The sequence below is a fragment of the Ostrinia nubilalis genome, chromosome 20 (assembly GCF_963855985.1).
Source record: "Ostrinia nubilalis chromosome 20, ilOstNubi1.1, whole genome shotgun sequence".
Taxonomy (NCBI): Eukaryota; Metazoa; Arthropoda; class Insecta; order Lepidoptera; family Crambidae; genus Ostrinia; species Ostrinia nubilalis.
Window position 1 is genome coordinate 5,519,076 of NC_087107.1, and position 13,708 is coordinate 5,532,783.

Sequence of the window (13,708 nt, forward strand, 5' to 3'; positions counted from 1 at the left end):
CGTAGAATAGAACAAAAATTTTACTTTAATATCTCAGGTTCCTATTAATGTTAGTTAGAAAAATGCTAATATTTTACTTTTGAGTTAGAGATTTGGCTGCTGAATGGATCTTTACCTTTTTTATACCGTAATTTATTATTAAATAAAATGACACTTATGGTAATGGTCATACCATTATCGGAACGGTATGAAGGGCAAGCAATTTTTACATGACGAATAATGTACCTTAATATTATAATAATACCGCTAAAATTGCTATGATAGCGGTCTTAGCGTTCTTGCTCTCTAAATATGTAACGATATTATGTAGCGGGTTTACCAACTGCAGTCCCATCTCAGGTCATGAAATGGCAGAGATGATGTTCGACAAAGCAGAAGCCAAATGATTTAGTCAATCTCTTTCTAGTGTTTTTACGGGTTTTATTTATTTTAAATGTGTTGTTGAAAATACTCATTGCACTGTAGCTAGTCAAATATTTGTTAAGAGCTACTAACTGGTAGCTTATTTAAGAATAAGTTATGAGCACAGATATGATAAAGTGAATCCAGTGTTGGAAACTAGTACAATTTTAAGAATGCATGCTATACTTAGTTGTTAAAGTAAATTAATTCATATTTTAGTTGTGAAAAAGCATGATGCACAAGGATTATTTTACAAACCATTTTCAGAGACCTTTTGCATGCAATATCAGTTACTCATCACTAAATGAGCTTACCTATTGCACCAGTAAAACTCGCGATGTGCTGACAGTCATTAGAACGCTCACCATAGACTACAGAACTAGTTTTCATGGGAGCATCGACTAAAAACGAAAATGTTTTCTCTATGGTAGTTTGACATGTGTAATCCGTGGCCATACGTAAGCGGATTCAAAAATTTTATATTGCACCGTTCATTTAAGTTGTATTTGTTTAGATTTTATATTGTCATAGTATCAACCATCATCATTTTTGCTTTCATAACAATCGATCAGAGCTTTATGTGTCTCATTTGGCGAAAACGCTTCTGCAACTAAACTGTAATCTAATATCATCTAAATTTAGTTTTAGTAGTACATCTTGTTTTGTTTTGTCATTAAAACTTAGTTCAAATATAATTTTACTCGTTGAAATTTTGTTTTCATAGTTTTCGAAACACATCATCCGTACTATCATCAGCACAGAACATTTAGCCCGAACGTGTCGCCTCGCAACGTCCCGCTATCTGTCTCGACGGGTGTATTAATTTGAAGTAGCATATTTTCCCGTGTGTATTTACGTCTATCAAGTAAAGACCGGGATATTAACATTCTTGTGTTTAAGAGTGAGAAGGAAACAGACAGTTAATAGTCAGTTGTAACGCGTGGAAGCGAGACAGAAAGCGTCCGTTGCGACGCGACGGTGTCCTCGGCTCGTGAGTAACGGTGCGCCCCTCCCCTCCCCCTCCCGTCCCGGCCCGGCCTGTGTTGTAGCGGGCGGCGCCTCAGCTGAGCGCGTTGGATCGTTGCAGAATGATGTGGATGCGCCGTCGCCGGCCGCCTCGGAGCGCGCCTCCGTGCCCTCGGTCCCTTCTGCGGGCTCGCTGGAGCGCGAGTGCGCCGCGCCCGCTCCCGCTCCCGCGCCCGCGCCCGCTCCCCGCCTGTGCGGCGACGCGCTGCCCCGTCCGCCGCCGCCGCCCGCGATCGAACCCCGCGCGTAGCGTCAGCGACAGCGACGCCCAAATTCAAAGTGAATCGACTCTAGTGTAATGTAAATTCACAGTGACGTGTTGGGCGGCCAAATCGAAGTGTTGTGCTGTCATCGCTCTCGACATTCCTTGGGGCTACTCTGATATAGACTTTACTTTTCAGTTCATTCAAATCGATAATTTTTCAGTCACGTATTGGAGTAACCCCGCTGCTCAAATTTCACTTCAACATGCGAGGATAATAATTATGATGTAAACTGTATGAAAAAAATTGAAAAATATAAAATTTTATTAGGTACTGTACCATTATGGAATCTGGTTTCGGTGTTCAATGTGATTATACCGTTTAAGATATATTTCTATGAAATTGTTGTAGCCTTAACTATTTTATTAAATAGACTTTAGTTATAACTTCTGCGCAGTTAATTGTATTTTTCAGTCAATGTTTTAGTGTAGTTGTTTTGCAGATTGAAGTCGAGTCAGAATTACATAATTACTTCTGCCATGTTGCTATTAAGCGGCTAAACAATTGAGCATTTTTCTGACTGGCGACAATAAGCAAACATACCGTTTTCAATCGTCAGCATGTTAGTTAAGATTATATTTATAAACCGAATTTTAACTTACTAGGCTACAATAAGTACCTAATACAAAAAAATCGTCGCTTTACTTTATAAATAAAGAGTAAAAATTCCAGTCTACTTTAAGTAACACATTTTCTCTTCGTACATTTTGTGATTGTTAGTTTGTCTACAAAACATGTTGGCGGTTAATGTGTAAATATCAAAAATACATTTGACCTGAAGAACTGACCTAATCCTATTTCATCTAGGGTAAACTTCCAGTCATTTGACAATGGCTGTGTTCAGCTGATAATTAGCATTGTTAGAATTTGCTAGCAAAGTGACGGCGCTTATCGCTAAAAGGACGCTATTTTACTTGCTAGCGCTATTTTCAGCCAAACGCCCCCAATTTTAACATTAGTCGACTGTTGCGAAGAGTAATTCACCGACACATTACTGAAACGTTATATTGAGTATTAGACATAATGTATATTGAATTGCAATGTATTAAACCTGCTAAATGCTGCCTAGAAATGAAATAAAGGCGATGTATCGTTCGCCTTTGAGGTAGTCTCAATGAGATCGTTTATCAGGTGTTTAAAATTCATAGCGTCCATTGACTGGCAGAATGCTCTAAATCGTTACAAAAAACTGACAAATAAATTACCTTCATAGTATTAGGTCACTTTTTCAGAAGGAACTTGTTCAAACCTTTTAAATTACTATTGACTGATATGATGTACTAAATATTGTAACCTTATTGTAGAACAAACCTTGCCGTTACACGGATTGTAAGGACAACTCATTTTGATCTCCTGTACAAAATATAATATTAGTACATTATGTATCGGGGGATTCTCTCTTCTCATTTCATTTAAATAAATCTTTAATGTGTATTTATTGTATACATATGAATTATGTATAATTAATTTAATTAGCTTCACCTTGATATAGCGGGTTGTAACAAACCAATGTTTTTGACTCCAGTTTCCCTAGATTACGATAAATCTTGAGATTCTAAAAGGAAATGTTAAAAAATAATTTAGATTTTTGGAATTTTACAATGTGTTCATCGTATACCTAGTGTTGCTAGAGTAACAGTTTGTGGATAAGCGAGCGATCATCGTAAACTTCAGAATCGTGTTCAGGAATCGATTAAAATTCGATGTAAATATTTTAATTCAATAAACGTATCGACTTTAACGTATTTCGATTGTCATTCCTCTTTAAGAATTACAAATTATGATATTTGTTTCCTGTCTTTCGGTACATAGATTAATATGATTTTAAATAATTTATTATTGTACCTATTATAATTTGAAAAGTAAATTATTTGTAATCGTAAATAAATAAATTGTTTGACATGTCATGTTTTAGTTTATGATTGAATGTAATGGTATCCCTGTAGGCTGTAGATATATTTTTTAATTATTTTATTATGATAAAGTTGTTTTAGTAACAGCTGTTTCAATTTTGATCTTTGTATTTTCATAGCTGGATGTGACATGTTTTGTAGTTTGTTGTTTAACTGGGATCTAAAAGACGCTAATATTTAACTACCAGTAAAAGTGATCTCCAAAGAAAAGTCACGATAATTCTTGTATTGAAGTCCATTTGTGTATGCATTTAAATAATTGTTCCAACACTCTGCAGAGTGTATCACCTGGATAGTTTTGACCTGATCCTAAGGAATTATTAAAAAGGGAAAAACTTATATTTTGTTTTTATTATCTGATTCTTTGACTTGTCTTGATTCCATTTAGGTTATTGATAAGACGGTAATTATTAATAAATAGGTAGGCTTGTCATTAATAATGGAACACATAAAGAAACATTCAATAGCATGAATAGCGGTTTATAAGCGTGACAGCTAATATCTTAAATAAATTATAACAGTCACTAAAGCACACACAGTTACATTTATACCTAGTTATAAAAATAAAAATTCGTAGGGTTGGTACAGTATTTGTAAAACACCATAACATAAAAGTCGTCTACTAAGGAGTATAAAAATTGGAGATGCCGGGGATCGAACCCGGGGCCTTTCACATGCAAAGCGAACGCTCTACCACTGAGCTACATCCCCTATAAAGGAACCGGCGTAATTGCGACCAAGTTAAATTTTCCGAGAGAAAATTACCGACTTGAAATAATGTGTTATCATCATCTTCTCAATGTTATTTGGACTCCAGCCTTTTATTTTTAGTTTAGAAAAGTCTTCAGAAAGATTAAGTTGTATTATTTGGTTCTATTTTTCACAGTGATTCACAGCCTCTACATCTGTTTTATTGAATTTATTACTTGTTATTTCCACCTATATTTTTTCTATAATGAATATTACCTTCCTACTATGTCATTCCTATGCGACTAACTAAGGTCACCTAATAAGTTAGATTCAGAAGAACAGAATGTGCGGAAAAATACTCATGACTTTGGGACGCCTGGACAACATAACTGTCCTTCAGCAATCCGGTAAATATTGTTTACCATTCAAGTGTGTTGTTTTGAACTCAGTCTTCATTATGACTAGACTGCATTGCTACGTATTTTTAAAGACGACGGAATATCAAACAACACTGCAGTTTTTGTGGTTGTAATAGGGGCGAGTTTTCAGCAAAAATGTAAGTCTCATCTTTCAGCCTAGCCACAAAATAAATGCCTAGCCGTGTTGGCAATGGCAGGTGACATTTGAGTGTACGCACTCAATCTGAGATCGGATTGACGAGAAAATCGCACAGGCTTTGCGGCTTGTTGAATATTTCATTTGCGCATGGCAAAAAAGGATGAAGATAGCCACTGTAGATATTGCCATGTATGTGCAAGCTTGCAATCCTTCTGATTCGGGTTTAGAAAGATTTTAATCTGGATTAATTGCATCTGTTTTTGTTTTGTTTACTGTAAGTGGGTAAATATGGTAACGATTTTCTTGTTTGACGGTCAAAGGGTTAATAGTTATATGTATAGGATTTTAAAGGTCATTTCTTAAAATACTGTCGTAGTTTTACGTATTTGTGTTACCTTGATGACCTCATTAAAATAATTTTGTTCAACAATGAGAGATTCTTTTATGGCGATTTGGATCAAAACAATAAAGCCTTGTGCATTTAATTGTAAAAAAAATAATTAAATGAGTAAATATATCTTTATTCTTAACTTTAGTAATCAACATGTTTTCATTATGACTAGATTTTTTTAAACCAATCTACACTAATAAACAGTTCAAGTAGGTTTGTACATTTTTAACTAAGTATCCAATAGAATTATCTTAAGATATAACATTCTTATTTAAGTAGCAGACAAATACTAATACTTTCAAAATACATTTTTATCTAAATCTAAACAAAGCTTTACACATTTCTTATTCTAGGTAGGTATTTGAGTAACCGCTTTATTTAGATTTAGCGTAATAAACTACCGCCATCTATAACATAGTTACAGCCTGTAGTACTTTTAGCCTTCTCGCTCGCGAGATAGGCGATCAGCGCCGCCACCTCATCGCCTTCGACCGGCTTCTTTAAAGGAGTGTGTCCCACGACATTCTTCACGAACATTTCCAACTGGTCTTCAGTTAGCCCTGTATCCTTTAACAGATTCGTCTTCACGAACCCTGGATTGACAGAATTGACTCTGACGCCGTCAGGAGCCAATTCCAAAGCAACGCATTTGGTGAAATGATCCAGGGCTGCCTTCGACAAATTATAAGCAAGCGCCATAACACTCGGCTTTATGCCGGCGATGCAAGAAGTGTTCACAATACAACCTTTGCTTTCAATTAAATGTGGGACAGCCAACATCGTCAAGTGATACACAGATCTCATGTTCGTCGTCATGACCTTGTCGTAGGTCTCCATGCTGGAGTTCTTGATACCACCCATCCCGATGACACCGGCATTGTTTATAAGCACGTCAATCCTTCCGTAATGTTCCACTGCTTCTTTTACTACTCTCTCTGTATCAGCATCTTCTGTGACGTCAGCAACGATACACAAAGGGCTGAGGCCTTTATTTTTTTCGCAATATAAAGCAATCCTCTTCAAGTTTTTTTCTTTGCGACCAACCAGTGCTAGTTTTGCTGATTGTTTTGACAAATGAATCGCTGTAGCTGCTCCAATGCCAGAACTTGCGCCAGTTATCAACACAACTTTCTCGTTAAAGTCCATGTTTGCGGGCTATTTACAAACAAAATCAAACACTTAAGATTATCTCGGAGTAAAACAGCTGTTTGTTAGCAAACCGGGAGTGAGACAGATTTAATCGCGCTTGCGTAAAGACGTCTTTGTGAAATGTCGAAGTCGATGTTGCTATACTGTTACACCTGATAATTTTCTACTTTTCAAACATTAGCTAAAGCTGAGCGCAAATTGCTTGGAGCTCGTATAAATATCTGCTAGAAAGATTTAAATGTTTAGACTTGAAAACTAAGTACAAAACACGACGCAAAAATCTCTACTCTATAGTTTTACTGAGTATTATAATGGGTGTAATTTGATGTTCTTCTTTATTCCGAATCTAAGTGGTTGAAATGATTTAAGTAATAATTTCAATATGTACTCAATAAGTTTATTGCTTCCTACGTTAATAAGATTGTACGCCTATATTTAAAAGAAATTACTAGAGCAGGACTACATTTCACATCTAGCAACATCGGCGTGGTTACGTCAAAGCGGCACCCAAAAGCACGTGACAAAAAATGAAAATATTCCAAGCACGCGTTATACCAGCACCGGTCGAAAGGCTACTGGAACTCAAAGGGCATGTAGGCGACGCCTAGTTAGATATTAAGAGCAATAATTTTAAAGTCTATGTTGATTGCCGTTAATAAAAATATAAAGCTAGGTTTACACAGTAGTAGACTATCTAGAAGCGTATAAGTAGCGAGCTCAATTTTCATTAATTTTCTACTACAGGATCTACCTACTTAAATTGTCTTGGCTACAGGTATGGTGTCTTAGCTGAGTCGGTTCATGTCCAGTAGTCGGCAGTGAGAGGATTGATATAATTATAGGGTTCTAACGGCAACGGCACAGCGCTATAATTATATCAATTAACGCTATTACCTCTAATAAATTTTATTTCGCATCATTCTGACGTATGATCTATTTCGCAACGTTAATCAATTGTCATAGTTTACATTAATATTGTTCTCGTAGTAGACCAGTCACGAGCGCGGTCCGTCGGCGGGGCATAAATCACCGGAGGTCGCGTCGTGGGGCCGGGACAACTTGGGACCGTTATTCACGGTTTGACAATAGGAATGCGGTTTAAGGATTATTTACTCAATATAATTCAGTTATATCAACGTTCACTACAAAGCCGGAATCGTATGCAGAGGTGCGCTTTAGATTCAGGGCAGTGTGCAGCAGGAATTGTTCAAAATGTCTTTGAATTGTCCGGGAGGAGGATTGTACTAATGCGTGTCTGACAACAGCTGATGAAGTAGGTTAATAAACTTAGACAATTAGGTATCCAGCTTTTTAAGGAGATTGAGGTTCAAGCCATCTTCCAAGCGTAGATACTCTAGGTCTAGTCCATATATGGATACCTATCTTATAATATTCGTTTGATATAGTTCTATCTAATATAGAACCTATCAGAGCCTCTGTAGGATCGTGGTTGATGAGCCCTGAATCACGGAATCTTATTTTTTTAGAGAACCACTATGCAAATGTAAAATCTACCTAGGAATTTAACCCATTGAATTGTCATAAATATTATGTATGTCCAATAATTGCATTTAGAGGCTGGTATGACCAAGGGTTACCAAATATATTGCGTCTAATAGAATCCCACCGTCGATCTAAATCATTTGATATCAGTTTCTGGGGCAGCCATTCGTCTTATGGCCGCATTTACATATAAAACATTCCAATATATCAGTTTGGCCACGAATGCAATTTGTGAATGGTGCCCATAAATAACTATATGTTTGACACCGGCGACCCTAAGCCTTAGGGTGCGTGCACACACTGAGAGAAAAATAGGGATACAAATAAAGTTTTTCATTATGCCAATTAAAGATACTGGCTTGGAAAAAAGGATTTTAGGCTGTAAGCTCGCCGTTCTTTATCGAACAGTCCAATGAAACTGTAAACTTTATTTTTGAATAACTTTTTTGTTATCGCCTGTAATAAAGATTGATGTCCTTTCTGTCTTTCAATTTTGTTACGATTAGTAGAATAGAGGGAAATAACTTCTGATGGTGGGTTTATGAGCATAATTTAGTGTCATACTAGATGCATATGATCCAATAATACATATTTACAAAGAGTGAGATTTAATTCAAGTGTTTTCAGTGTGCTCCGACCCTTAACTGTGGCGATGGTCTATGTTTTCCCGCCACTATTTGACAGATGCGTCCTTCCGTATTTGAAAATCGGAAGTATTTTTCAAACGCCCGCTCAAATCAACTGTGAAATTCAATTGCGCGCACATACATTTTGTTGACTTGAAAAATGGTCTAGTTTATATTTAGTTTGAAATATTTCGCTACCTAAGGCCCAGAACAGACGGTGAAACGCAACTGCATCGAAACTGCAACTTTCTGATGATTCTGATGAATGAAACTGAAACTGAAAGTTTCAAACTGGTCGCGTCATGTGTGGTCTCTCAACGGACGCTATGGTAGAAACTTAGATGCAACTGAAAAGTAACTAGCAGTTGCAGTTTCGTTGCAGTTGCGTTTCACCGTCTGTTCTGGGCCTAAGTGTTCATATTATGTAAGGTAAAGATAGAAATAAAGTTCTGAGCTAAATAATTTTACTAGGTAGATATACCATAAACTGTGTTAAGTTAAAATTCATGAATGTCACCTCACCATCATAATAATTATTACTAACCGACACTGGCTACGCTCCTGTTTAGGTACCTAACAACACTTTTTTTACTAACAAAAAGACAACACGTGGCCTCTATTTCGCGTCCAAGTTCTTCCTAAAAGGGCACTAAATCCCGCCACAGCTCGTAAACTAGCAGCAACTTATTGCCAAGTACAAAATTACCAGAATCCGTCCATTCGTAGTCGCGCGAGTACGTTTGCACATCTATATAAAAGATTCAACACGAGGCATGGCGCTATTATGGCGATCTATGGCGCTGGGCTGATGTATCGCCAATCTTCCGATTGCGATTTCCAGGTGCCATATAAATATTTAGTAAGGATCAGTGCTAAAAATAGAAGGTTTAACGGGTAGTTGACAAAATTAACCACAAGGCAACTTCTGTATAAAAACTCTCAGGCCTGAAACCTTAACTAAGTTTGAATTACCTAACTGAAAATATTAATTTTATTTGTTTTATAGGTGGAGGTGGCTAAAATAACTAAATTAAAAGTAATTCTTCAATCCACAAAAATGTTTGCAAGCCGTCTGGTTCGCTTTTCCCAAAAGCAGTTGGGCGCGGGAAAATGTGCTTAAAATTTCCCTCCAAAGATGGCATGCAAATCACAAACCACGAGGGATAATTATTATGTTTGTTTGTTTACATAATTCATAAGTACAGACAGACGTAGGTACAACTATAATAGAAGTAGTCGGCATTAACGATCATAAAAAATAATAAATGAGACACTTATTTTTATTAGGAAACAGCTGAAAACGTTTATGTGTAGGTACGAATTCATGAAAACTATCAAGGTTTTCATTTATTCAGCAGAAAGTAAGAGATTTTACAGCCTTCATGTAACAACAAAGACTGTGTGACTGTGTTTATGGTAAGTCAGATTTTCACATTTCTTGAGTTTTCCGGAACTGAAAAGGGTGCAGGAAAAGTGGTGATTTTGGATGTTTCCAACAGATGGCAGTGATAGTCATGAATTCTGATATGAAGTTTGAAGATGTATTTACGAATTACAGTCTGCTCATTTTAAAAAATCGTATCATTGCATTGATGCGACAACATTGCATTTATTTTCCAGGGGTGATTGTATTTTAATTCTACTCGCAGAAAGCGTTTTTTGCTTCCCACAGACTCCTCTAATAATATAAAGTCCATCACTAGATTTACCTTCGCCCCTGTCGATTGTAAAAAAGTTTTTACTGCTAATTCCCAACCGGCCATCGCTGCGTTTCGCGGTTTACTGCCGGCAACTGACAATCTGCTTGTAAATGAACCCCGTTGTTTCCCTATTGGGGTGTTTATATTAACTTCTGTAATTGCAAATGATGAGTTTAAAGGTTTTTTTGGAGTAGAGTATTCGCAGGAGTTCCTACGACACGAGCATTTGGTTACCTAGAATTCTAGACGATTAAATTTAGTTTGTCACATATCGTCATAATTTATAGCCTTTAATGTTATTCTGGGTTAATATCCGTTCAGTAGTTTTTGCGTGAAAGAGTAACAAACATCCAGACATTCAAACTTTCGCATTTATAATATTAGTAGGATGTAGGTAAGTACTTACTTACACAGTAATTTATTTATGAGGTTTTAAATTTCAAAATTTATGTGATATTCAAATTCTTTCAAGTTTTAGTAGTATTAAAATTTGTTTTACATAAAAAATATGTTCATAAAATTAGTCAAGTGCAACTAATTTGTAGTTGGTAATGGATAGCCGCTGTCTGCCTCAATATTTAACTCCTTCAAAACATTCAAATACTCGTAAATCATTCAAATAGGTACTCTTAAAAAATCATTTAAAATATTAATCCCATTTATCTAAAGATGACACGGCACGGTTATCGATATGACTTATTTAATTACTCCATAAGCAAGGCATTAAATCATGATTACGTCAGGGGCTGCACTTCCCATAGTCCGGGGACATTCCCTGGCCCCATAAAAATACTTGCACGCGCTCTATGGGGGTTTTCAGTCCATTATCTGTTCCCGTATGCATTGTGCGAGGAGAGCACTGTCTGGGAAACTTGAGATCTGGATTAAATTATTGGCATGCTTTATACTGCAGGAGAGACTGAGTAAAAAGGCTCATAGACAAAGGTCAAAGAGAGCAAGTAGAATGTAGCTCTACCTTTATACAGGATGTCCCAAAATTATCACGGTGTGAATGAAATTAATTGCTGGATATATGACCTAAATATTAAATGAAATTGGCTGAAAAATAAGTGATAATCAAAAACAATGTTCAGAAATCCAATAACAGTAGATAAAATCATAAAACATTCTGAAACTCATTTTCATTTTACATTTCAGCCCACCTTGCCGCGTGAAAATAAGCAGGCGTAGGGTAGCAGCCTAGTGCGAGTAGGATCGGGCAATACTCGCGCAGGCACGTACGCGTGCGTGACTCGAATACCGTCATGTATACCCGCCCCGGTGACTGACGAAAACTGGATTCGGCCTGAAAATTGACTGAAGTTGTAATTAGAGAATGATAATAAACGAAAAGTATTAGTCAAGTCTAGTACTTGGTAAAGTACGTTCTAAAGTGAACGAAGCTTTGTCACAGATTTTGGCAATTTTGTGCGCAGTCTAAAAATGATTCTTGCGAAATAACATCTAAGGTAGGTTAATGTAAAAAATTGCCAAAGTCATACGCGAGAGCTAGTCGTCAATGGAACCGGAGGAATTATGTAAGTTTTTAGAGGGTATGCCTCCCCGCTTCCGAGGATATGAACTCTACTAAGCCCCTTTATGAGAGAACTCACTTATTATAAAGTTTTTGGTGCAAAAAGGCCTACAAATATCTTGTAGAATGCAGGATACAATTAGATGATTTTCTTGAAATATAAATGTGAGACCCGCCCTATAAAATCCGCCCGCCCAGTCTTAGAAAAGTGTAATCTTAGATATGAGGCTATTAAGCTTAATGATTTTATTAAATTATTCAATCTACAGTTATTTTTGTCCTGAAAATATTAAAATCAACAAAAAAGTAAGTAAAGTGTAAGTAGGTAACTTAGAAATTACTGTTCTATCCCAAAGTTTACCTTGCTAAAACTATTGTTGGTCCACGTAGGGCGGCCATTAACTCTGAAGATACCGGTTTATAGTGTTTATACGATATTTAGACGGCAATAAACCGGGCCGGCATCGATCCGGCGACGTGACCGGCGCGGCCCGGACGTGACGAGCCAAACTTGCGGATATTTTTGGGGGACTATAAGGGACTATAGGTAGTATTTAAAAGTTTTAAAGTGCTTGGCTTATGTTTATGATATAATAACTCATCATAGTTGAACAGGGCGTGTCTGGGCTCTGGTAGCGTGTCATCTTCGATTTTTAGAATTTAGGAAAATGTACCAAATCACTTTTGAAGTTCCATTGGCTCTAAATAGCGACAAACGGATAGAAAATACGTTTTTCAGGTGACATCACTAAAATGATATTTTTTCATCACACTCTCATATTGATTTACATCAAAACGTAGTCTTAACACGGAGATCAAAAGACCTGACGATGATACGAAATTCAATCAACCTAGTGGCTGAAAAAGTTGCGCTAAGCTTGTGCTAGGTACGCTCCGGAGGTCAAACTGTGCTTTTAATAAAGTCTCTACCGTTACAGGTCTTTATCAGATGCACAATTGTTCAAAAAGTCACACCAACCATGTATCTTCCAAGCAGAAAATTCTCTAAATAAACGAGCGCTCGCCGCCGGCAATAACCCGGCCCGCCGCACGCGCCGCATCGATCCGGCGGCGGCACGTGACCGGCACGGCGACGAGCTTCAGCACCGCCGGCTTATATTTTATGGACCTACCTTGCTATAGGCACCTTTAGGTTTGAGGGAACTGGGAAGGTTTTAATCAGTTTTCTTTTCAGCTGTCTGTATTTAAATAAGTTCTTCTACGTAAAGGTTTTAATTCATACTGAGCTGAGCTGAGCTAAGAATGTTGAACTTTTAATCCAATTTGTCTGTACAAAACTTGTTAGTTATTGATAAGGTTGATCATTGTTAAAATCGCTCCAGTACTTAATTACCTAGAACATTTTAACTTTTAAGTTTCACTGCGGATTTTGTTTTCATTAATAGACTGAGATTATGAAAATTTTGCCAAAGTTAGCTAATACTCGTAGGTATGATTAAAAGTTTGTTACTAAATCTGAAAAATCTTCCCTTTCGCGAGCTTTCATGCGTGTGAAGCCAAGGAAAGTCGCTAGTCGATGGGGCTTTACTGCTAACAACCTGAAACGTCCTGAAACTATCTGACTATCATTTCAGTAAACCTGAATCCGACAATCTCCAAATCAACTGTCGGGAAGCAAATATTTCTGCAACAGCTTGGAACGAGCCTGGCACGCACGGGCATCGATCCGGGGACGTGACATGCACGATGAGTGGCGGAAGCCGTCTCGCGAAGAGGAAAGGAGAACTTCGAAAATTCGAAATACGTTCGTCTAAAGAACTTCGAAATACGTTCATTTAATTGACTACTATAAAGGTTCCATGTGGAGCTAGGGCTAATTAAAACATGTTTTAATAGTCGGAGTTAATCTTAGGCTGTTGCGCCACCTAACATTAACCGTAACTATAAGGATAACCGGTATTTTTTGTATGGTGTTTGTATATTTAGCTACAC

General features: G+C 37.1%; 2 protein-coding genes and 1 non-coding gene across 3 annotated transcripts in view; 1 reads left to right on the forward strand and 2 right to left on the reverse strand.

Annotated features, from left to right (window-relative positions):
* LOC135081866 (uncharacterized) overlaps positions 1–3,943 on the forward strand; it is a 37,472-nt gene extending 33,529 nt beyond the window's left edge. Inside the window, exon 20 of the mRNA XM_063976651.1 lies at positions 1,452–3,943. Within this exon, the coding sequence (XP_063832721.1) occupies positions 1,452–1,727 (276 nt within the window). The 3' untranslated portion in view covers positions 1,728–3,943. The remainder of the gene's footprint in view (positions 1–1,451) is intronic.
* A 300-nt stretch (positions 3,944–4,243) lies between these two features.
* Positions 4,244–4,315, reverse strand: Trnaa-ugc (transfer RNA alanine (anticodon UGC)). Its single transcript has one exon. It is a non-coding gene; the product is annotated as a tRNA-Ala (tRNA).
* A 1,037-nt stretch (positions 4,316–5,352) lies between these two features.
* On the reverse strand, positions 5,353–6,515 carry LOC135081501 (meso-2,3-butanediol dehydrogenase-like). The gene has a single exon (XM_063976216.1). It carries the CDS (start codon positions 6,387–6,389, stop codon positions 5,628–5,630), a length of 762 nt encoding a protein of 253 aa, XP_063832286.1. The 5' UTR covers positions 6,390–6,515; the 3' UTR covers positions 5,353–5,627.
* Positions 6,516–13,708: the final 7,193 nt, after the last annotated feature.

What these genes read in the sequence shown, in the direction of transcription:
- LOC135081501 (XM_063976216.1), bottom strand. Translation starts at nt 6,389, where the DNA reads ATGGACTTTAACGAGAAAGTTGTGTTGATAACTGGCGCAAGTTCTGGC.